Raw genomic sequence first — 23735 nt, 5'->3', positions numbered from 1 at the left:
TGGAGTTGCATATCTTGATTCGACCTTCCTCTTTAGTGTAGACCTGGCTTCTGTGTTGCCCTGGTACAAACATGATGATAATAATAACAGATAGGCTCAGAGCAGGGGTTAGACCAAAAGGCCGCTGGATGGTCTTTGCTAGAATTGCCACTGTCTTTGAAGCAGTACTGGTGATGGGCGAAGTAGGGATTTTGGGGGACAAAGCCTGAAAAGGAACAGGAATGTGCGTCACATTTTCCGGGAGCCATCAAGCAAGTCCTTAAAGTCTCTATATATATGCACTGACTTTGCATTTCCTGATGTTTGCTGGTTGCTGATACAGGTTTCAGATGAGTATTTCTGTTGCAGAATCAGGTGAAGCAGAAAAGCCCCACTGCCATTATTAGCTCAGCTAATTTACTCTTTTTTAATTTCCATCTTCAAAGAATTTCACAGAAATAGCTCTTTAATTAGAGATTTTAAAAAAAATACTCTGATTATTTGTACAGTTCTTCAATTCATCATCACAATTACATAATAATGTCCCTACCAGGGAGCGAACAGAAATCTAGCTGGCGTATAAGAGGGAGGAAAATTAATATTGATTTTTGTTTGGCACTGACTCTCATTTTGAAGAGCTGAGTAGGTTACATTCACGCTGCACATCTGCTCCAATCAGAGCGTGGACTCAAGTATGCAAAGTTTACAGCCTGACTTTGTGCCTTCCTGCTCGCAAAGGCAATTGTTTTGTTTTCTTGTCTGCGAGAGGCCCAGTGGTGTTGTACATGTGTTCCCGCTTTGGAGCACAGTAAAAGGGTTGGCCAATTTACTGTGTTACGACACTGGCTGTATGATGCTATCTCGCTCTCAGACACGCTGATCAATCCTGCTTCGGCTGCATGCCAACTCTCCTGCTGGGCAAATTACAGATATTTCCCTCTCCCTTTTAACTATCGTTGAGCTCTCGAGACAGCCTCCCCCCCCCCCCCCCCCACTCCAGGGATAGACTTTTGATCACACCAAAAATCTTTCCAGCAGTTGTGGCTGCCAAATGACATTTTTGTAGTTGATTAAGCGGGGCTGGGATGGAGTGCCTGTGGACTGGTCCATTAAAAAGGGAAGCTTAAAAAGAAAGCAACGTTCCAAGCTTTTGTTTCTAAGACAATCGGAAAGTGGGTGGGAAGGGGTCAGGTCATTGCTGGCTCGGAGGCCGTGTAGGAAAGCCTAGCACTCAAAATACGCCAGCTCAGTTCCTACCTTGCGATGGTCCCCCCCCGGTTGAGGAAAAGAGGGGTAATGTTCCCTTGGATTGTTCGCTCTATGGGCAGAGGATTGTCTCGTAGTCCCATTCATGTACAGGGCCTGGCACCATGGAGCCCTGAACTCCGAATGGCATTCCCATGGCGATGAGGACGGTGGCTTGAGAATGGCGGGGTAGAAGTGCCCCTCTCAGAGGCCAGTCAAGCCTCAAATGAGTGAAACCAAATGGCCCAGTCGGGATTATCGGCTCTTACCATACACTGGTGGGCCGAGGTGGGGAGAGACACAATGGGGGGCACCATCAAAAGAGGCCATGTGACTTCCTCAGCCCCATGTGACTCCTCCCTGCCCCACCTCTATCCCAGGGCCCATATGGTCCCCCCATCCCGGTCCTTTCCCATCCCACTGCAGTCAGCAGTGTCCATGGCAACAGGGCTGGATGTGGCCTGGGCGAGGGCCGCAGCCAGGCAGCGTGGCTGGAAGAGGAGAAGCTCTGAGGCCTGCTGGTTGTTGGCCCCTCGTCCCTCCCCCCGCCATGGCATTTGGGGAGGGGCGCGTGACCCTTTCCCCTCGCGCATTGCCCCTGCTGCAGTTAGTGAGCCTGCTCACCACGAGCTCCGTGGCTGCCGGCCTCTTTCACGTATTGCTGCTCAACCCACCCCCAGAGGCAGCGTGGACTACAAGTCTCTAAGTGGCGGCAAATGGAATTTGGAGGCAAAGTAGAGATGGCCTCCAGGCTGGTGGCCGGTTGCCAGCCCGGTGCCTCCCCCCTATCCCCGCTGCCTTTGGGCCCTGACAGCGCGGTGCCTCTGCCTGCCGCGGCGCAGAGTGATTTAATGGCCTGGTGTTGTAAAGTTTTCCGCCAAGCATTTCAGCCACGAGTGCCAAGCGCAATCTGGCTTTCATAAGGGATACGCTCGCCCGCTCGGCCTAAGGAAGGCAGGCCCTGGAAATGATAGCCTGAGGGATTGGGGTGGGGGGGGCAATTAGCCACAGCAAGGGCTGGCCGGCAGGTCTGTGGAAGGCTGCCAAGGAGCTGAGAAGCAGCCAGTCCATTGCTGGGGATTCCAGGGCGATCCCTTCAGATTCTTCGAAAGGCAAGAACCTTGCAGGGGAAATCCGACCGTGACACTGTGTGGTTCCTGGCACTCCGGGTAAGAGACCTCTGTGCTCACTGCGGAGTGGTCACGGCTTCCTTTCCTGCCAGGCCATTTGTTGTGTCAGGTTTTTTCCTCCCCCGCATTCAGCCAGGCACGTAAGCATGTGCGTGGTTTTACACAGGTGACTCATCCCAGCCCTCGTCTCCAAAGCGCTTCATCACAGGCTGAAGTCAACAGACACAAAATCACAGAATCAGACAATATTAGAACCAGAAGGGACGTCAGCCGGTCACCAAGTCCAGTCCCCTGCCCTCACGGCAGGACCAGCAGTGTCTAGACCAGCGGTGCTCAACCTTTTTGTCATTCGCCAGGAAAATTTTTGTTGAGGGGAAAAAAAAAAAAAAAAAAAACGGCACCGGGAACATTGTTGCGGCCCCTTTAATTTAAAGTGCTGATCTGCTCCCCTGCCACTCCAGGAAAACAAAATGGCAGCCGGCCCAGCACTGCGACCCACTCAGCAAGACAGCCGCTGGTCTACACCATCCCTGATAGATGTCTGTCTAACCTGCTCTTAGATATCTCCAGGGATAGAGACCCCACAACCGCCCTAGGCAACTCATTCCAGTGTTTCGCCACCCTAACAGGTAAGAAGTTTTTCCTAATGTCCAACCTCAACCTTCCTTGCTGCAGTTCGAGCCCATTGCGTAAGGACGTGCTGAGAGCTAAGCAGGCGCTGATGTGCTTTGCTGCACAGGCGCCGGGGAGATGAGCAGGCCTGCCGTCTCCAGCAACGTCTCCAGCAACGGCCCAAGGAGGGAAGCAAATTTCATCACCCTCCCTCTTGCACCCTCCTCAGTGGGTGTAATCCATGGACTGTGGAATGTGGCAGGAAGCGTGGGGCACCCGCAGAAGCCCAGGAGATCTGCCTGGAGAACTGATGCCTCCACACCACACAGCCTCATGGCAGCCAGGTGCCCTCTGCTACTGCGTGGCTGCTCAGCGCTTGACAGTCCCTGTCCCCCAAACCTGCCACAGCAGGGCCGAAGGCCTGTGGGCACCACCTATCCCCCAGTATCACCCCCTCCTGAGCCGTGGGGCCCTGCAGTGTGGCTTCCTTAGGACAGGGAGACGGGGTCAGTACCTAGGGTCACCAGCGGGTCAGTTTTCGACTGGCACGCCTGCTCAAAAAGGGACCCCAGCAACTCCCCTCGGCACCACTCCCCGGGCCATCCAAAGTGTGGGGTGGTGGTGTCCCAGGAAGCAGCAGCATGGCCCCCAGCTGCTATCTGGAGGGATGATCACACGCTGCCCCTGGCTGCCCCCGCCCCGAGAGCCGGCTCTGCAGTTCCTAGTGGCTGGGAACCTTGGCCAAAGGGAGCTGCCAGGCCGGGACAGCGCACAGAGCCACCTGGCCGCCCTCTGTCTAGAAGCCAGAGGGACATGGTGCCACCTCCTGGGAGCCGCCCGAGGTCAGCACAGTCCGGAGCCTACATCCCAGACCTGGTGTCCCCGCCCACACTCCTAACCCCCTCAGCCCCACCCCACACCCCCACTGGAGCCCTCTCCTGCTCCTGCACCCCAACCCCCTGCCATAGCCCTAAGTCCCCTCCTGCTCCCCGAACCTGTCAGCCCCCGCCCAGGACTCCCTCCTGAACCACAAACCCCTCGTCTCTGGCCTTGCCTCAGGGCCTGCAACCCCAGAATGGAGCCTCCACCCCTCCTGCACCTCCACCCCCCGTGCCAGCCTGGCGCAAATGAGGGAGGGAGGGAGGCTGGGGGAGAGGGAGTGACAGAGGGAAGGGGCGGGGCCTCAGAGAAGGGGCGGGGTAGGTGTGGGACCTCAGGTCTCTGGCTGGGGATGTGGGTTCTGGGGTAGGGCTGGAGATGAGGGGCTTGCGGTGCAGGAGGGGGGCTCCGAACTGGGGCCAAGGGTTCAGTTTCCTGCAGTTAGAAAGTTGGCAGCCCTGCTGATGACACCACGGGGCCAGTGTTTCTTCCCACTGCCCCACGCCAGCTCCACCCGAAACATACCGAAGGGGCGGGAATAATCAGACTGGGATTGGGAGTGGCGGGTGGAGAGGGCAAATGTTTCTCTCCTGTGGGTATAAATCTGGAGTCGCTCCCCCACTTGCTGAGAGTCCAGTGTGGCCCTATGGAGTCCTGATTGCTGGAAAAGGAAGAGGCAGTCTAAAGCCCAGTTAAAACAGAAATGCTTTTTAAGCAGAATGAAGGTGTCCCAGTAGCAGTAGGGATGTTTTTAGCCAGAGGCCCTGTATATAAAACAGTAAACAAGCTTGCTTTTCCCATGGACTTTTGTTTAGGGCAGTCTTCTTAAAAGCCCTTTCTGGCATGACATAAGTGAACAGCGTCCCTTCCTTGCTCGGTGTGTTTTGAAGGACTAGCTGCTGGCTCCCACAGAATCTCTTCAAAGTTTAGAGTTTCCTCCGGACTCTTTCTCGATCAGCAAACTGGATTCTGGTTAAAGAACATGTTACCAACAGAGTTCAGCTACTGTTCCTAAGCACTAATGCAGACAGGGGGAAACACCTTCAAATGCACATTCTTGCCTCAGGATTTAAAGATGCTAAAGCCTGTCTGTGCCAGCATTTTTAAAAAACATACGCATTTAATGTGCCTAAACTTGTTGAGCTGCACTAGACAAGGACTCTGGTACAGTGTCACCAAGGCTATGTTTAGACTCCAGGCATCTTTCGGAAGAAGCTTTTCCGGAAGTGATCTTCAGAAAAAACTTCTTCTGAAAGAGAGCGTCCACACTCCAAAAGCACATAGAAAAAATGATCTGCTTTTTTGAAAGATAGTGTCGGCATTGAATGGACGCTATCTCATATTTAAGCTGTGATTACTATGGACAGACTGGCCACCAAAGACTGTGCATTTTCCTCATTCCTCTCCTTCCTAAAGAACTCCCTCTTCCCTGTCCACATATGCCCTTTTCCAAAAGAGCTCTTTTGGAAAAAGTCTTCTTCCTCGTAGAAAGAGGTTTACCAACGTCAGAAAAACCCATCTGTTCTTTCAATTTTCTTTCAAAAGAATGTGATTACAGTGTGGACGTAAGTGAAGTTATTTCAGAAAAATGGCTGTTTTATCTGTAAAAACGCTGCAGTATAGACATACCCTGGAGTAACAGAAGAAAATTTGGCCCGAGATTTTGAACTGTTCACTTTCCTTTCCCCAGCTGCGGGTGGTGCATTGGTGGGGAAAAAGAGGAATCTAAATACATAATTTTGCTATGCATATGTTAGGAATACACGGGGTTGTGTCAAATCACTTCATGCTGTTTTCAAGTGTCAGCAATTATACGTACTCACTGCAGAATTCGTAGGTTCATTCCAGGGAATTACTGTTTTCTTGGGAGGTAGATTACAGTCTAGTTCTTGCATTTACCCTGAGGAAGGAAAAACTCCAAGCCCTGTCATGGTGTTTTCAGCTGAACTGCAGAACTGAATCCATGCAAATGTCTTTTTTATCCTTCCCTGGCAAAATGCAGCCTTTGGTGCCTAGTGGGATATTTCCATAATGGTTCATGTTAGTAAAAGAGAGGAAGATGACTCTAACTTGGCAAGTCTCATTCTTTGCCATCTTACTTTTGGATGATCTTTTCTTGCAGTGGGGGCCGGAGAACGAGTGTGAGTTGACCGCCTCCTATTGCATAATCTGGTCACAATTTTCTCGTGTCAAGATGACGCTTTTAATTTTTTTTCCTGACAAAAACTTTTTCTATCCCCAGTGCAGCTGTCTTATGTTGGAGGCATAAGTGTGGGAACTGAGGGCGATAGGCACCCCTGGTTTGAATGTATTCCCATTATATACAAGGTTTTATGGTTTGGTTCAGTGATTCTCAGCTCCTCCACTATACAATTTGTTCTAGCGCCTGGTTGGAGGCTTTCTAGTCACATAATGCACGAATCTCATAATCACTGCTGTTTATTTTACTGGATGTATAAAAATAACTTTTTGGGGGAGTGGATGCTTTCTTTTTTAGGAGCCAAAATAGAATCGAATGGCAGTTTATCTCAGAAAAGCCCCACAGAGAGTTATCTCAGGAAAGACTGCTTTGACCTTTCATGTTCTAAAAACCCCACAATCATCTTGTCTGAAGAGATCCAGGAGCTGATTTTTTTTAAATGCTAAATTATAGAGTCCCTGGTCTCCATTTTAAGTGACTAATTATTTTGGTTGCCCAATTTGGGATAGCGCAAAGAGGCTGGTGTTTCAGAAGATGAGTGCTGAGTACTTTCAGAAAATCAGCTGTCTCTAATTGGGCACCCAAAAACTGAGGCACCAAAAAACACTTCTTCTTCGAGTGGTTGCTCATGTCCATTCGAAGTAGGTGTGCGCGCCGTGTGCACCACGTCTTCCAGAGCGTTTTCCCTAGCGGTACCCGTAGCACCGGCGGGGCGCCCCCTGGAGTGGCGCTGCCATGGCAGGGCATAAGTACCCCTGCCGGTGCTGCCCCACCTCAGTTCCTTCTTACCGCACCGGGCATCGTCGTCAAGATCCCGGCACCGGTCTCACTCTCCACCATCTAAGAAGGTGAAGAAGTCCCGGGGCAGGTCTCCGTCTAAGAAGCCGACGTCGGCTGGACACCGCACTGGCAGTTCACCGGTGCGTGTTTCCCCTCCGGTGCACCGTAGGCACCGAGGGGGTCTAGTGAAACCGGGCCTGAGCACCCCGATGCCGCAGCTTCAGTCGGCACAACCGGCACCGGGCCTGGGCACCCCGGTGCCGCAACTCCAGGCATCATAACCGACACTGAGCCTGAGCACCCCGATGCCGCAGCTTCAGTCGGCACAACCGGCACCGGGCCTGGGCACCCCGGTACCGCAACTCCAGGCATCATAACCGACACTGAGCCTGAGCACCTCGGTGCCGCAGTTACTGGCAACGCAGCCGGCACCGGGCCTAGGCACCCCGGTACCACAAATGGTGCAGCTGGCACCGAGCCTGAGCACCTCGGTGCCGCAAATGACGTCACAAACGGCACCGGGCTTGGGTACCCCGGTGCCGCAAGTTCTGACGGGGCAGCCGGCACCGGGCCTGGGCACCCCGGTGCCACTGTTGACTGCTTCAGCAGAGTTCACCGCACCGGGTCTGGGTCCCCCGGTGCCTCAGTTATCAGCGGCCCTTACGGCACCGGACATGGGTCCCCAGTACCTCAGATGGCACGTCCTCGCCACGCCCACGCGGGCAAGCTGGAGTCGATGGCCAAGTTTGCACCGCACTCCTCATCGGCTCCCCCTTGGCCTGAATCCGATTACTCTTCGGATTCGGACGTGGTGTCGGTGCAGTCAGGGTCTTCGGGAGCTTCCTCGACCCACAGGTCCAGATCCAGGCACCGGAGGGCCCACAACCAGCAGATGTGGCCCCCTCATCAGCAGTGGCCCTTTTGGACTCCCTGGGCCTATCATCAGTGGCAGGGACAACCACCACCATCTATGGGGTTTGAGGCTTCAGGGCACCATTCCCTCCCCTCTGCGTCCCTGTCTAGGGCGCCCTCCTCCCCCCTTCGAGTGCCGCAACAGGATCCTGCGGCACCGCAGCCACTGGTACCGGAGACAGGCCCTCCGGAAGCTCAGAACGTCCACCGGCTCCGCAGTTGGTCATGACCGCTCCCCTGTTGATTCAGGAGTCGTCATCGTCATCCTCCCCCGATGAGGCACTGGCAGACCCAGCGCCCGGGCTACCATCAATGGATGCCAGAGCACATCAGGACCTCCTGCGGCGCATGGCTTCCAACCTGGCTGTCCCGGTTGAGCCCATAATTGAGGATACCGATCCAATGGTAGACATCCTCACTGAGGACACCCCTGCGCGCTTCGCTCTAGCGCTCAATAAAACTGTTTCAAAAATTACTAATGCCCTGGGGCAAATGCCAGCAACTCTGACTCCTACCCAAAAAGGGGTAGAAAGGCGTTATTTCGTCCCGCAGTCGGGTCACAAATTTCTTTACTCCCAGCCCATTCTGGGATCATTGGTCGTTCAGGCCGCGGCCCAAAAAGAAAGGCTTCCCCAGCCCAGGCCTTCGCCGAAGGCAAGGGAGCCTAAGAAGCTGGACCTGTTGGGCCGCAAGGTCTACGCTACGGGTGCTCTGCAGCTCCGTATTGCTAACCAACAGGCGATGCTGAGCAGGTATGCTTTCAACACCTGGCAGGCGGTCGAAAAATGTAGAGACCGACTCCCGATGGAGGACCGCCAGGAGTTTGCAGCTATGACTTCCGAGGGTAAAGTCATTACTTGAACTGCCCTCCAAGCGGCTTTGGACACCGTGGACTCGGCAGCCCGCACCATGGCGACGGGTGTCGCTATGCGCCGGGGAGCGTGGCTCCACGTCTTGGGGATTCCCTCGGACGTGCAGCACACCATACAGGACTTGCCCTTTGAAGGGAAGGCCTTGTTCTCGGAGCACACAGATTCCAGGCTCCATACCCTAAAGGACACTAGGTCAACTTTGAAGTCCTTAGGCATACATACACCAGCCACGCAGCGGCGACAACTGCTGTTTAGTCAACAGGGTAGAGCGCAGCCCCAGGTCCCCTGTGGGGGTTTCTGGAGGCGCCGCTCCTGGGCCTCCGGTGGAGGTTCCGGGGCGGCTGCGCACCCTGAAGGGCCTAGGGGGTCGACGTCGTCGCCCCAGGTCAGATTCCCAGCGGGCAGGTCCCCAAGGCCCTTCCAATCAGGGCAAGCCTCAATTTTGCCGTGGTGTTCGAGAGTCCCGTACCAGTCTGCCACCCTGGCCCCCCATTTGGGGCCCAGCTTTTCCGTTTTGCCCAGGCATGGGCCCGAATAACATCAGATGCCTGGGTCCTGAACATTGTACATACGGGCTATTCTATCCCGTTCCTGGGCCCACCGCCTTCAAAACCCCCTACTCTGTCCCTATTAAGGGACACCCCTCACAAACACATCCTATTTCAGGAAGTGGGGGCACTCCTCGAAAAAGGAGCAATAAAAAGGGTTCCCCCACATCTGCGGGGCAAGGGGTTCTACTCCCGTTATTTTGTCGTCCCAAAACCAAAAGGGGGAGTTCGTCCTATCCTGGACCTTCAGTACTTAAACAAGGCGGTGGTAAAGCACAAGTTCAGAATGGTAACTTTAGTCTCGGTCATCCCAGTGCTACAAATGGGCGACTGGTACGTGACTCTCGATCTAAAGGACGCCTACTTCCATGTGGCTATCAGCCCCAGTCACAGGAGGTTCCTCCGGTTTATGGTGGGCCGTTATCATTTTCAGTTCACGGTACTCCCCTTCGGGTTATGTACTGCACCAAGGGTATTCACAAAATGTATGGCTGTGGTTGCCGCCTTTCTCCGCAATCGAGGGGTACATGTGTTCCTGTACCTCGACGATTGGTTAATCCGAGGTCGCTCGTACGAGCAGGTAGAAGCTCACGTATCACTCATAAGAGCTCTCTTCCTAAGGTTAGGGCTCATGATAAATGTCGAGAAGTCATCCCTGACCCCCTCCCAGAGCATAGAGTTTGTGGGAGCCCTCCTCAATGCGAAGGTGACAAGAGCGTTCCTGCCCCACAGCAGGTTCCTCTCCATAGTGGAGCTGATTTCAGAACTAACCCGGTCCCCCATCACGACTCCTCGGGTCTGCTCCAGGCTCCTGGGACATATGGCGGCATGCACTTACACGGTGCGACATGCCAGGATGAGGATGAGACCCCTGCAGGCGTGGTTGGCGAAGGCCTTCTGCCAGTCCAAGGGTCTATGGGACTCCATAGTATCAGTGCCCCCGGACATTCTGGACTCCCTACTCTGGTGGACCCAGGAATCCGTGGTGCACAGCGGGGTTCCCTTCAACGCCCCTCCCCCCTCGCTGACGCTGGTCACCGATGCGTCCGACCTGGGATGGGGTGCACACCTCGGGTGCCACAGAACTCAGGGCCTCTGGTCCCCTTCCGAACGGTCCCTGCACATCAACGTCCGGGAACTGCGGGCGGTGAGGAGGGCCTGCGAAGCATTCCTGCCGAGGCTCTCCCACTGCTCCATCCTGGTACGTATGGACAACACTGCAGCGGTTTTCTACCTCAACAAGCAGGGTGGGGCACGTTCGCCACCCCTATGCAAGGAGGCCCTGCGTCTCTGGCACCTGTGTGTCACCCACAATATCACGTCTCAGGCGGAGTACCTCCCCGGGTGCAAAAACCTACTTGCAGGCACACTGAGCAGATCCTTTGGAGCCCACGAGTGGTCGCTCAAGGACTCTGTCCTCAGCCAGGTTTTCTGCAGGTGGGGCTATCCCCACCTAGACCTGTTTGCCTCGGCACGCAATGCGAAGTGCAGGAACTACTGTTCCCTGCTGGGGCTGGGGGAATATTCCCTGGGGGATGCCCTGATGACCGTGTGGCCAAAGGGCATTCTCTATGCTTTTCCCCCATTTCCACTAGTTTCCAGGGTTTTGACCAGAGCGAGAACTTTCAGGTCCTCCATCATCCTCATAGCCCCCAGGTGGCCCAGGCAGTTCTGGTTCCCCATCCTGGTGGACATGCTGACCCAAGACCCTATAGCACTCCCTCCAGTTCGGGATCTGCTAACCCAACCTTGGGATGGAGGGGTAATGGTTCACCTGGATCTCCGGTCTCTTCACCTAACGGCCTGGTTTATCCGTGGTTGAACCAACCAGAAAGGGAATGTTCCCGACAGGTACAGAGGGTGCTCCTTAGCAGCAGGAAGCCCTCTACTAGACGGTCATACGCTGCCAAGTGGCGGCGCTTCTCGTCTTGGGCGTCCCGGAGAGGAGTACAGCCGTCCTCGGCCCCTATTCCAGCTATTCTCGACTATCTCTTTCAACTCCGTTCTTCTGGCCTGTCCTTTTCTTCTATTAAAGTCCATGTGGCATCTCTCTCCGCCTTCCATGTTGGTACGGCAGGAACCTCTCTTTTTTCTAACCAGGTGGTTAAAAGGTTTCTTACTGGTTTGGAGAAATTGTACCCCTCGGTGAGGGCTCCATACCCTGAATGGAACCTCAACCTGGTCCTTTACAGGCTGATGTCCCCTCCTTTCGAGCCTTTGGCTACATGCTCACTGAAGCACCTTTCATTGAAGGTTGCTTTCATAGTAGCCATTACGTCTGCTAGAAGGGTATCAGAGTTAAGGGCGCTAACTATAGTGCCGCCCTACCTTGTTTTTTCACATGATAACGTAAGGCTACGGCCTCATCCAACCTTCCTCCCGAAGGTGGTTTCTCCTTTTCACCTATCTCAGGAGATTTATTTACCGGTGTTCTTCCCTAAACCTCACGCATCCCCTAAGGAGCATGTTCTACACTCCCTGGATGCCAAGTGAGCGCTGGCTTTTTATATTGACCGAACCAAGCCCTTCCGTAAATCCCAACAATTGTTCGTTGCATTTGGGGATAAGGGAAAAGGTTCACCTATTTCCACGCAAAGGTTATCAAGATGGGTGGTGCAATGTATAGCAGAGTGTTATCATCTGGCTGGAAAAACCCCACCCAGGGTGAAGGCACACTCTACCAGGGCGCAGGCGTCCTCGGTAGCCTTTGGTGCCCAAGTACCTATCACAGAAATTTGCAGGGCAGCCACCTGGTCTTCCCTCCACATGTTTGCAACACATTATGCGCTACCTCAACAGGCCAGGGAGGATGCAAGGGTGGGCTCTGCAGTCCTCGAATCTGTGATGTAAATATGTAAAATATATAGATCTGGTTGTCTTTGTTCTGGGTTGGTGACTTGTCACTGTTTATTTGTTCAAATAAATCTGTTATTGTTCACCTTCCTTTATGACTCTGGTGCTATGACTGTTCCGACCCCTCCTCCCTGGGGTTAGCTTGGTAGTCACCTACTTCAAATGGACATGAGCAACCACTCGAAGAAGAAAAGAACGGTTACTTACCTGTAACTGTTGTTCTTCGAGATGTGTTGCTCATGTCCATTCGACTCCCACCCTACCTCCCCTTCGTCGGAGTATCCGGCAAGAAGGAACTGAGGTGGGGCAGCGCCGGCAGGGGTACTTATGCCCCGCCATGGTGGCGCCACTCCAGGGGGCGCCCCGCCAGTGCTACGGGTACCGCTAGGGAAAACGCTCTGGAAGACGTGGTGCACGCGGCGCGCACACCTACTTCGAATGGACATGAGCAACACATCTCGAAGAACAACAGTTACAGGTAAGTAACCGTTCTTTTCTTGGAATATTTATGCACTTGAAATTTCTACTCTAGTCCCTTTGGGGTATGTCTACACAGCAGGGCTAAAGTCGAATTAAGCTATGCAACTTGAGCTACATCCATTGTGTAGATGAAGTTGAAATAGTTTAAATCAGCTTGTGGCGCTGTCTACACAGCAGGAAGTCAAAGGAAGACTCTTCTTTCGACTTCCCTTATTCCTTGTACAATGAGGGTTACCATGAATCCGAGTAAGAAGTCCTTCAGCTCGACCTTATTTCAAAATAAAGGTGTGTAGTGTAGACACGCTCTTTATTTCAGAATAATGTCAGTTGTTCTGAAATAACGCTGCTGTGCAGACGTGTTGCTTCGTATAAACGGGATGGTGATGACGTTATTCCAAAATAACGCTGCTGTGTAGACGTGTTGCTTTGTATAAACGGAAAAGTGATGACGTTATTCCGAAATAACACTGCTGTGTAGACGTGTTGCTTCGTATAAACGGAAAAGTGATGACGTTATTCCGAAATAACACTGCTGTGTAGACGTGTTGCTTCGTATAAATGGAAAAGTGATGACGTTATTCCAAAATAACACTGCTGTGTAGACGTGTTGCTTCGTATAAACGGGAAGGTGATGATGTTATTCCGAAATAACACTGCTGTGTAGGCGTGTTGCTTCGTATAAACGGGAAGGTGATGATGTTATTCCAAAATAACACTGCTGTGTAGGCGTGTTGCTTCGTATAAACGGGAAGGTGATGATGTTATTCCGAAATAACGCTGCTGTGTAGATGTGTTGCTTCGTATAAACGGAAAGGTGATGTTTAAAAAATGAAGTCTCTTGGGATAATAGGTGAAAAAAAATCATTTTCTGGACGGGAAACCCAAACTCCCAGCAACCCACACAAATCCTTATGTAAGATCAGCTGGGGAAAGAACATTGAAGCCTTACAAGTTAGAATTAGAAATTAGAGTTTGGGCTTCACGTGTCTTTCAGGTGTTTGAAGGCCCTTGCGTGCAGTGGGGTGTCAGGCTGTATTGAAACTGTACCTATGATGCTGAGTCCTTTGCCAAAGTGGGGATCATCCCTGCAGGCAAACACTTGTAAAACCAACCAAGAGAGGGGGCTTTGATCTTAAAGCCAACGTCTCGAAATCCTCAGAGACGCCGGGGGAGGGAGGAAATACCCCTCGTGTCTGGGCCTGTTTGTGAAAGGGATCACGGGTCGGTAGCCACCCAAGGCAAGATAAATATCCGAGGAGGGAAGGAGACGGGCTTCGGGGCTGTTCGCAGCTCAGGGGGAGCCTGCCTGTGCTCGGCTTTCCCCGGGCGGGGACTGTGCAGAACTGCCCAGGAAACAACCGACTCCCCACCTCCCCGCCCCACGGAGTTTGGGCAGGAACCGGCTTGCGCAGCTGCCATCTAGAGGCGCTTGGCCGCCGTGTATATAACTGCGAGTCAGCCGGCCGGAGCGCTCAGTCGCTGGCAAACAGCTCCGCGATCTGGGGCAGCAGGAGAGGGAAAAGCCCGGCCAAGTAGGTACGGAACCGATTCCTGCGCCGCGCTGCGGGAGGGGGCGTGGGAATGTGGCGCGCCGCGTTCCCACGCGTGTCTGCGCGGCGTGGGAAAGCCCCAAAGGCTGGGGGCCGGAGAGACCGGGTTTAAACCGAGTGTGGCGGACGCTGCACACGCGGGGCTGGGGGGGAGGGGGTGAAGGTACTTGCGGAAGGCAAACCCGGCGCCCAGGAACCTCCCAAGTTTCTTTGTTGTGCACGGGAGGCGATTCCGCGTTGGAGCTTGGTTGGAGCGAGCCCCACGCGTGCTCCGGTGCCTGCCCCCCTCCTCTGGGCTCTGTGCTAGCCTGGCAGACAGCCCCTCCTGACACGCGTGGGGGGTGGCCCGCTGCTCGGGAAATCAGCAGCGACGCTTTTCCTCGGGTAGCCTGTGGGTGGTATTTTTTTGGGGGGGGGGGGGAGTAGCTGGTGGTCCCCTCTCTGCCCTGCCGCCCAATCCAGGGCTTTGCGGGGCTGTTTACCAGCTTGGCTGAGGAAGCTGCAAATCTCCAAGTTACACAGGGTCTGCTTTGGCGTGGGCTAGTTTCACGGGACCTTTGTTTCTTCCCCTCTCCCCTGACCTCTCCTGGAAGTGCAGATGCCCTGACAACCTGGCTTGAATAGGCGGAGCATTGGGGAGGGCGAGGAAAGTTGAAAAGTCTCAGAGGGGATGGCCCCGTGAGTCTGTAACTTTAAAAAACAACCAAGCGGTAGTCCTGCGGCACCTGAGAGACTAACACAAATATACAAGTGGTGTCACCAGCTTTTGTGGGTTTGCCCCCGAAAGCTCAGGAGACCATCTATGTCTTTTTGTTAGTGGCTAGGAAAGTTTGTGGAGCATTGTCCTTAGGCTGGGCTGGGCGGCGGAGCCTTTTCAATGGACGGGCCATCCAGTCGCCCTGGGACTTCTGGGGTAATGAGGAGCTGTAAAGTTACTCCAGCCTGTTGTTAAAAGTGGCATAATAAGGTTTAAAACGGGGCCAGCGCCTCCTTCCAGCTTTTATGGGCCCCGGGAAGCGTTTGGTGACATTCCCTGCAGCTGGCAGGCTGCAAAGATCGAGGGATCGCAAAGGGGCCACTTTTTGTGCTTTCTCTGCTGCAGAGGGGGGCTTTTTGCAAGCCCAACGAGGGCATTTTATTTGCTTGCCCAGCAGAGAGAGTCTGGCTGGACCCTCCCCCTTTGCCACTTTTCACCAGCAGGGGGCCTGATTCCCCTCCCAGGGAAGTCATCCTGCAAAACTTTCCCCCAGCTGCGTGGGGGCAGGATCAGGCCCATAAGAGGGAAAAGAGCTTTTTAGCAATTCCTCCTTCCCCTGAAGGCATGTTTCCAGGGAAAATCATGCCCCAGGCTCTTAAAGCAGGTGTAGCTCACCTCTTCCCTTTCTGGGGTGAACTGTTTGAGGAATCAATCCATCACAGAGGGGGTGCAGCATTTAAAAACAATGACATTGCAAACTCCCACCTTGGAGCCCTCAGAGAATCCGTGGAGTGAAAAACAATTTCCCTGCCTGAGCATACCCAAAGACGGACGACTTGTCCCGAGACACGTTTCACAGCGTGCAGAGAGGGCAGCCCCATTAGCACCAATTCTCAGAGGGTCTATAAATATCTCCTAATGGGGGACCATGGGCTTTCTGGATTTGAAAAGCCTCTCCAGGCTGAACAGTGGCTTTGTGTACCACTGTGTCGGGCACACAGAAAGGCACACTGGTGTCCTCCGTAGAGAGAACGAGGGCGTTGCTGGGGTTAGTCGGAAGAGATTATGAAAAGAGGCTTTTAGTCGTGGCTACCTGGCAAAGTGAGCAGCATAACTAGATCTAGGATGCTTCTTGGTGCCCCAGTCTCTCTCTGGAAAGGGGCACATGCTTGAGAGGTACGCTAGGGTCAGGTGTATGGATGGAGCACTGCAAATGCTTAGCAGCTGAAGAAATCCCCTTTCCCTGGGCTTGAAGAGGTAACGATCTTCCTGCCCCGCTGTCATCTGAAGCTCGTTCTGCTGTCACTTGTCCACTGGTGTAAATCCAGAGCAGCCCCATTGGCGTTCGTGGCTCCCGTTTGGATTTCCATGGGTGTGACTTGGAACAGCGTGGCGGTGCCGTAAGCTCATCCCCAGAGACACAGTGCAGAGCAGCGGTGCCCAACCTTGTCCAGATGGGGACCCATTTTGACAATTCAGGAAGACTTGGTGACCCAGGGCAATTCAAAAAAAGTGTGAATGGCTCCTTAAGAGCCACCTGGGGAGACACCTGGCCACCCTTTTGAAATGTAATGGTGACCCCTATTTGGGTCCTGACCCACAGGTTGGGAAACCCTGCTGTAGAGGCTGCCGGCCCTGATACCTGCCAGGGGAGAGGTTTGGTCCTGCAAACACCTCCCTCTGGTGACTGAGTAGTCCTGTGGATGCAGTAAGGGATCCCAGGATGGGGCCTGAACCACCGGAAAAGCCATAAACAGGTTAACATGGTTATTTTGCATGTGGGCAGCAATGGCTGAGGATTTGGGTCGCTCGCTGCCCAAATAACATCTCCTGGCAGATTGCCCTATCAGGTGGAGCAGCAAAAGGAACCTACCATGCCTAACTACTTTTCCATGGCAGATCCTTCTTATCCGCCCCCAGGAAAGTCCGGGTGGGCTGGGAAGCGGGGCGGAATTGGCTGGCTGTCCCACAGCGAGGAAGAATGGCTATGGAGTTGCAGGCCGGAGCTAGCTTGGAGAAACCTCAGAACGACTCCCTGTTGGGGTCCGGTGGCTATTGCTGGCTCAGGACGCTGCTTCTCCTGAGCCCATCTCGCTCATTTCAATCGGAGCGGCGTGGAAGCCTGCTACAAGGAACAGTCTGTCTGAAAAGAGAGCTGGCCTCAGAAAGGGCCAGTGACTGTAATCAGTCAGCCTCCCTGCCTGGGTCTGCTGGGGGGGTTCAACCCCCCTTCTCCCCTGGAAACTAATCAGGGAGAATCTGAGATCTGGTTACACAGCCAGTCCCAGACTATTGACCGACTGGCCTTGGCATGGTGCAATCTCTGACTATAGCGGTGGGGGGGCATTCCAGTAGCTCCTCCCCCCTGGGGATTTGAGCACAATGGGTCATATCAGCTTTCTGGATGGGGCTCTGTTATCACTAATGGGAGGGGCACACACACACGCACACACACACACACGCACACACATACACTCACAGTCTCTCTCTCTCTCTCTAAGCTTCCCCAGATATATAGGACAGCCCACATTTGCATGCAATTAAGATCCCAAGAGTCCTTCATTAAATGAGTGGCCAAGACAGCATTGTGGCTACTCTAGGCTCAGCGCTGGCAGGTGGCCATCGCGTCCTCAAATCTTAAGCTCCCTGCTTTCAGGGGAGATTATGCTCCCATGCTGGCCTACGTCCCGCCAGGGAGTCACGGCGCTGAATGTTTTCTATGACCCCGATGACCTAGCTCCACGCTTTGTGTTGGGTTGTCTGGGATTCTATTCGCTTGCAAGTAACACTAGAGGCTTCCTGGTGACATGAGGAGGATGTCCTCACCTTGCTAGTAAAGGTGGATCACCGGCTGTTTGTGAAGTCAGTGGTTCCTTCCCTAACGTATCTCCCTTCCAATCTGCATTAGCACCCCGTTAATCATCCACACCTGCATGTGCAGGGGCTGGGGGCAGGGGGTAGTTTTACAAAAGGGGTAAAAGTGACCCCCAAGGTAAATACTTTTGAACGAGGGAAGTATTGCTAGCTGGCGACTGCAAAGTCAACATTTTGACTTGGAACGCTGGCGAGCGGAAAACAACCTGCTTTTTTTTCCCCTCTCCCCAAGATGTCCTCTGGGTAAGACATGGTTGGTGACTTTATTTCCTAAGCAGTCTTAATACCATTCACAGCCCTCTTGTTGATGATGAGAGAGCCTATACAGCTGCTACAGGTTGAACCTCTCTAGTCCAGCCCCCTCGGGATCTGACCGGTGCTGAACCAGAGAATTTGCCCATTCACAGGAGGTTAATACTGTCTAGTGGCATCACCAACACTTCCACTGCTTACTGGGATCTTAGAAGACATTTAGGGGTAAATTGGAGCTAACCAACAGCACAGAACACTGAGAGCCAGGACTGGTGGTTGTAAACAAACTTTATGGGACCGCGGGAAACTTGGCCACACCCGTGATAAGTGGACCTCTGGCTAACTAAAATCATGCTGAAGCGATTAGGAGTCCTGTGGCATCTTATAGACTAACTGAAGTGTAGGAGCATAAGCTTTCTTGGGCAAAGACCCACTTCGTCAGATGCATGCATCTGACGAAGTGGGTCTTTGCCCAAGAAAGCTTATGCTCCTACACTTCAGTTAGTCTATAAGGTGCCACAGGACTCCTCGTCGCTTTTGCAGATTCAGACTAACACGGCAACCCCTCTGGACCACGGAGATTGCCGGACCATGCTGGACCACGGAGATTGCCGAACCAGAGAATGCTGGTTTAGAGAGGTCCAACCTGTATTAACGAGGCTGATTTTTCCACATAGGACACCCTGGGGCATGTACCATTAAGCCAGTGTTATCTTCTAGTGTCCTTCGACCAAATGCATTGCGGTTGTAACTCCCCTGATCTTGACAGTATAACTCCAAAGAGGGGTTTGGCTCCTCTTTGGAAGCTGGCTCCTAATCACACAGCCTGCAGGTGGATGGATTGGCAGATGTGGAGGAGAATTCCTCAGCAGACTCCGAGGCAGATGGGGTCCGCATGATTAATTTATTCCAGCAGTGCCTGGCCTCTCCTGAGGTGCCCGAACAGCAAAGTGCAGGGAAATCCCCAGCTTGTGCTTCCGATTTGCATGTCAGAGTAAATCAAGAGGTCGGCGTGAGCTCTCTCGCTCCTTGTCCTTTGCTCCAATAACAGGGGTTATTACAAAACCCTGGTGGCCCGTTCTGAGAATGGCTGGAAATCCAGCTGATGTCAGGACTCAGAACCTAGGAAAACGTGAACAAACTCCTGTCTGGGGTAGTTCTCTGCCTCCCACAAGAGCAGCTCAGCATCTGTAGTGTATTTATCCTCAATACACCCCAAGAAGCCAAGGCAGGCTTATTGTCCCCTTGGAAACTGAGGCCTGGGGAGACTTGCCCAAGACACACGGAAAGTCGGGGGCAGGACAGGGGGGTTGAAACCAGTCTAGTGCCTAACTATTGAAGTATCTCTCCCCCTGGCTGGGCCAGACACCCAGAGGGTGTAAATCAAAGTCACTCTACTGATTTCTGGGGTGGATCTGGCTGATTGACTTCTGCAGGCATCTCTGGTGCAGCTGTTACCCCACAGGAGTCAAAACATCTATGGCAGCAGTGTTCCCTTTTTTTTCCTCCTACCACCTGTGCAGAATAAATTTTGTGTGGTGCACCAAGGCATTTGCGGATGTGCACCATCAGTAGAAACCCAGGATGTGGGCATTCTGCTAATCAGCTGGGAGGCTTGGGGCTTTCTCCTGGGTGGCCACCCATGCTTTCGGCTTTCAGGGAACACTGCGTGGAAGCTGATGTCTTTGGAAGGGGGAAGCGCAATTTGTGCAGCTTTTCTGAAAAAAACATATAGGCTACGTCTACACTGGGATGATTTTCCGGAAATGCTTTTAACAGAAAAGTTTTCCATTAAAAACATTTTCGGAAAAGTGCGTCTAGATTGGCAGGATGCTTTTCCAGAAAAGCACTTTTTCCAGAAAAGCGTCCGTGGCCAATCTAGACGCGCTTTTCCGCAAAAAAGCCCCGATCGTCATTTTCGCGATCGGGGCTTTTTTGCGGAAAACACAACTGTGCTGTCAACACTGGCCCTTTTCCGGAACAGTTTTCCAGAAAAAGACTTTTGCCCTAACGGGAGCAGCATAGTTTTTCCGGAAAAGCACTGATGATTTTACATTAGATCGTCAGTGCTTTTCTGGAAATTCAAGCGGCCAGTGTAGACAGCTGGCAAGTTTTTCTGGAAAAGCGGCTGATTTTTCGGAATAACTTGCCAGTGTAGACACAGCCAGCGTGTAGAGCTAGCCTCAGGGGCCTCAGGACTCCTCGTTGAATTTCCGTGTGAGTGCTTGCGATGTAGCTAGCCCTACTCACCTTACTGAGGTGACCCTTGCGTCCGAAAGAGGCTTCAGTAGGGGGAGAGGGAGATTGGGGCTGTCGGCAAAGGCAGGCTGCTGTGTACCTTCTGCTTTGGCTGGTCAGGGTAACAGTTGATTAAATCAAATGGACGCTGTCCCAAAGGCAGTGGCGAAAAGCAGAGGGCGTGGGTTTTTGTGACGCCCTTTTCCGTTAATGGGATTGTCCACTCCCAGTGCATGGAGATATCTTCTGCAGTCTGGCATGGATGCTGTAGGAAGCTGTGTGTGATGTTCTCTTGGTCTCATAGGTCTGCCGGGAGTACACGGAACAAGGGGCTCACCTGTTTATCTACTCTCCGCAGATGGCGGACTGGTCAGAGCAAGAGTAATAATGAAAGAAAGAAATAGAAAGTGCTTGTTGGTGAGAGAGGCTGAGCATTAGCAGGCGGGGTGAGGGCATGTTCTTAAATCACTGATTTCTTCTAAAAACGAGTCGTGCAGCTCTAAGTTACACAGCAGCAAGGCTCTGGTCCTCCATTGTAATTGTTAAACACAGAAGGATGTAACTGGAGGGACGCCAGGAACCGGGCTTGAAATTTTGAAATTGGGAGGAGAAAGTAGAAAAGTCATAGGTCTGTTTGATGCATCTGGATCAGTCCTGTGTGTGTTGCTGAACAGAACTGATGGGAAACGTTTTACAGTACTCGATCGGCCTGATCAATTCTTCTGTGCTGGAGGGAGGGCAGATCAAATGGCTTAAAGACCTAAGAGCAATAGCATCATCTTCTATGTGGTGGAAGACCAAGTCACAATGCGCACCATGGCCAAATCAATGTCACGTGGCTGACTTGGTCTTCCACCACATAGAAGATGATGCTATTGCTCTTAGGTCTTTAAGACATTTGATCTGCCCTCTCCCGGGACTATGGCCAACCCAAGGATGTCATACACAGACTAATAAAAAGTCTGGGTTGTTTCTCTTTTACTGCCCAGATGAGTTTGGTTTGTGCTCCTCCACCCCGGTTTGCTCACCTCTTCTTTTTAACTGCAAGTACTTCGTGAAGACCTATACAATTTAAACCAAGCATCCAATGGGCAAAATGTTTGCAGAGCGATAGCATGGGTGCTTTGATACTAAGCTGGGAGCAGAGAACTCTTAACTCTTGCTAACCAAGATATTTTCTTCTTAATCTTATTTTGATTTTAGGTTACGGTGTCTTTGGATTCCAAGTTGACCGGCCATGAGTGCAATTGACTTGACTTCCATCCTGGATCTTCTGGACGTGGGAAATTTCTCTGACAGCAACTGGACATGCAACAATGGGGACTGCATCATTGTGGACACCCTCTCGTGCCCTAGCACACTTAACAAAAGTGTCTTACTGTACACCCTCTCGATCTTCTACATCTTTATCTTTGTGATAGGGCTGGTGGCCAACTCGGTGGTTGTCTGGGTCAATCTCCAGGCCAAAACGACCGGTTACGAAACCCACCTCTACATCTTCAATCTTGCGATTGCCGACCTGTGTGTTGTCATCACCCTTCCGGTTTGGGTGGTCTCCCTTATCCAGCATAACCAATGGCACATGGGAGAAATCACATGCAAGATCACTCACCTCATATTTTCCATTAATTTGTACGGGAGCATCTTCTTCCTGGCATGCATGAGTGTGGACCGCTATCTCTCGGTCGCCTACTTCACCAACTCCAGCAACTGCAAGAAGAAGATCATCCGACGCTGCATCTGCATCTTTGTGTGGCTTCTTGCCTTCTGTGTCTCTCTCCCGGACACCTATTACCTGAAGACTGTCTCTTCGAACAATGAAACTTATTGCCGACCTCTCTATCCCGAGGAGAGCTTCAAAGAGTGGCTGGTTGGCATGGAGCTCATCTCAGTTGTGTTGGGCTTTGCCATTCCTTTCCCCATCATTGCTCTTTTTTATTTTCTCCTTGCAAGGACCATCTCTGCCTCTAGTGATCAAGAAAGGAAGAGCAATGGCAAGATCATTTTCTTTTACGTCATTGTGTTCCTTGTCTGTTGGCTGCCTTACCATGCAGTTGTCTTGCTTGACATCTTCTCAGTCCTTCATTTTATACCCTTCAGTTGTCAAATGGAGAGCTTTCTCTATGCGGCTCTTCATGTCACCCAGTGTTTCTCCCTCATCCATTGCTGTGTCAACCCCATCCTCTACAGCTTCATCAACCGAAATTACAGATATGAGCTCATGAAAGCCTTTATTTTCAAGTATTCGGCCAAAACAGGCCTCACTAAACTGATTGATGCTTCCAGAGTATCGGAAGCTGAGTATTCTGCTCTGGAGCAAAATGCCAAATGATCACCGCTCTGTAAAGACTACTCTTGGGCCTTTGTTGTGATGGGAGCATGTCTGTGATGGGACACGAATTCACAGTTTGGAAGAGAAAAAAAGAACCAGCATTTAAGTGTTGAAGTGTGGAGCAAAATGAGAAGTGGTTACTAAAACCATTCATTTATTTCATTGTTTTGTTTTATCTATGGCTAGCTAATCCGACTTTCTGGACCGAGACCAGGGTGCAAATTCTATGCAAATGGATGCAAATTTGTAGTAAACAAAGCCATTGGTGTGCCCTGGATATTACATATCTTCACGATAGGCTTTTTTCCCACATGTGTAATGGAGATCCTTTCTTGGTTTCATTGTATATGTGTAATATATAGAGAAAAATATATATAGTGTGTTGTATTTAAAAACCCAAGACTTTATTTTTTGGCTGTTGGTGTCCCTTATACAAATGTATTTGAAAGTTTAAATATATTTTTTATCATGTATTTGGAGTATATTGCTGACAATTGTACCCAGAGTGCTATAGTCTGAATAGTAGATAGTCCAATTATAGTCACAACGAATGACAAAGGATAGCATTATTAGCCGTATGGAGATTGTGTACTTATATGTTTGTGTGTCTACTTTGGCCGGCACACTTTATTTACAAACCTTTATGTTGTGGTTTACACTGATCGGTATGGAAATAAGCTGAATGTACCGTGGTCTAGTTTGGCATCACGTTAAAATGAACAGTAACATAAGAGTCAGGTTAATGCCTGTTTCACCAAGCAGTATCCATGTGCACAAAATGAAAACCATCTTTCCAAGAGTCCTCTGTATTTGTAAGTTATTTTTTTTTAAATAAAGCTCTTGAAAAATACCCAACAGCGATGTAACTTCTTTTTTCAAACTAGCCCTTTTACTTCCTTTGATGCAAGAACAGACCTGTTGCTGGCATGTTAATGGCAAACAGAAACAATTTAAAGAGGAATGTCAATAGGATTTAAATTGAAAGGGGGGAAAACAAAGGTGTGGACAGGAGGAGTTTTTGAGTCATGTATTCAAAAGATGAGTCCACAGTATGCTTAAGCTAAAGGCTGCTGGGAAAGACCGGATCTGGAGCATAAATCCACATGCACAGCAAAACTTGGAGGAATGTAACATAAAGTAGACTTAGTTTTTTGCTGTCATTGCTCTGCAGTTCCCAGATATCATGGAATCCTAGAACATTAGAATGGGAAGGGATCTCGAGAGGTCATCGAGTCCAGTCCCCTGCCCTCACGGCAGGACCAAGCACCGTCTAGACTAGACCATCCCTGATAGATGTCTATC

The 23735-nt window shown here is 51.7% G+C and overlaps 1 protein-coding gene across 2 annotated transcripts; it reads left to right on the top strand.

Moving 5' to 3' along the window:
- Nucleotides 1-13803: 13803 nt before the first annotated feature.
- ACKR3 (atypical chemokine receptor 3) lies at nt 13804-23283 on the top strand. Of its 2 annotated transcripts, none has more exons than XM_006127446.4 (2): nt 13804-14022; nt 21305-23283. In XM_006127446.4, the coding sequence occupies exon 2, from the start codon at nt 21339-21341 to the stop codon at nt 22431-22433; it is 1095 nt and encodes a 364-aa protein (XP_006127508.1). In that variant the 5' UTR covers nt 13804-14022; nt 21305-21338; the 3' UTR covers nt 22434-23283. The 2 variants fall into 2 exon arrangements, with proteins under 2 accessions (XP_006127508.1, XP_006127507.1); XM_006127445.3 differs by having other exon boundaries at nt 13809-14026.
- Nucleotides 23284-23735: the final 452 nt, after the last annotated feature.

The sequence above is a fragment of the Pelodiscus sinensis genome, chromosome 7 (genome assembly GCF_049634645.1).
Source record: "Pelodiscus sinensis isolate JC-2024 chromosome 7, ASM4963464v1, whole genome shotgun sequence".
Classification (NCBI taxonomy): Eukaryota; Metazoa; Chordata; order Testudines; family Trionychidae; genus Pelodiscus; species Pelodiscus sinensis.
The sequence above is the reverse complement of the archived record's forward strand: the minus strand, read 5'-3'. Positions and strand labels throughout refer to the sequence as shown.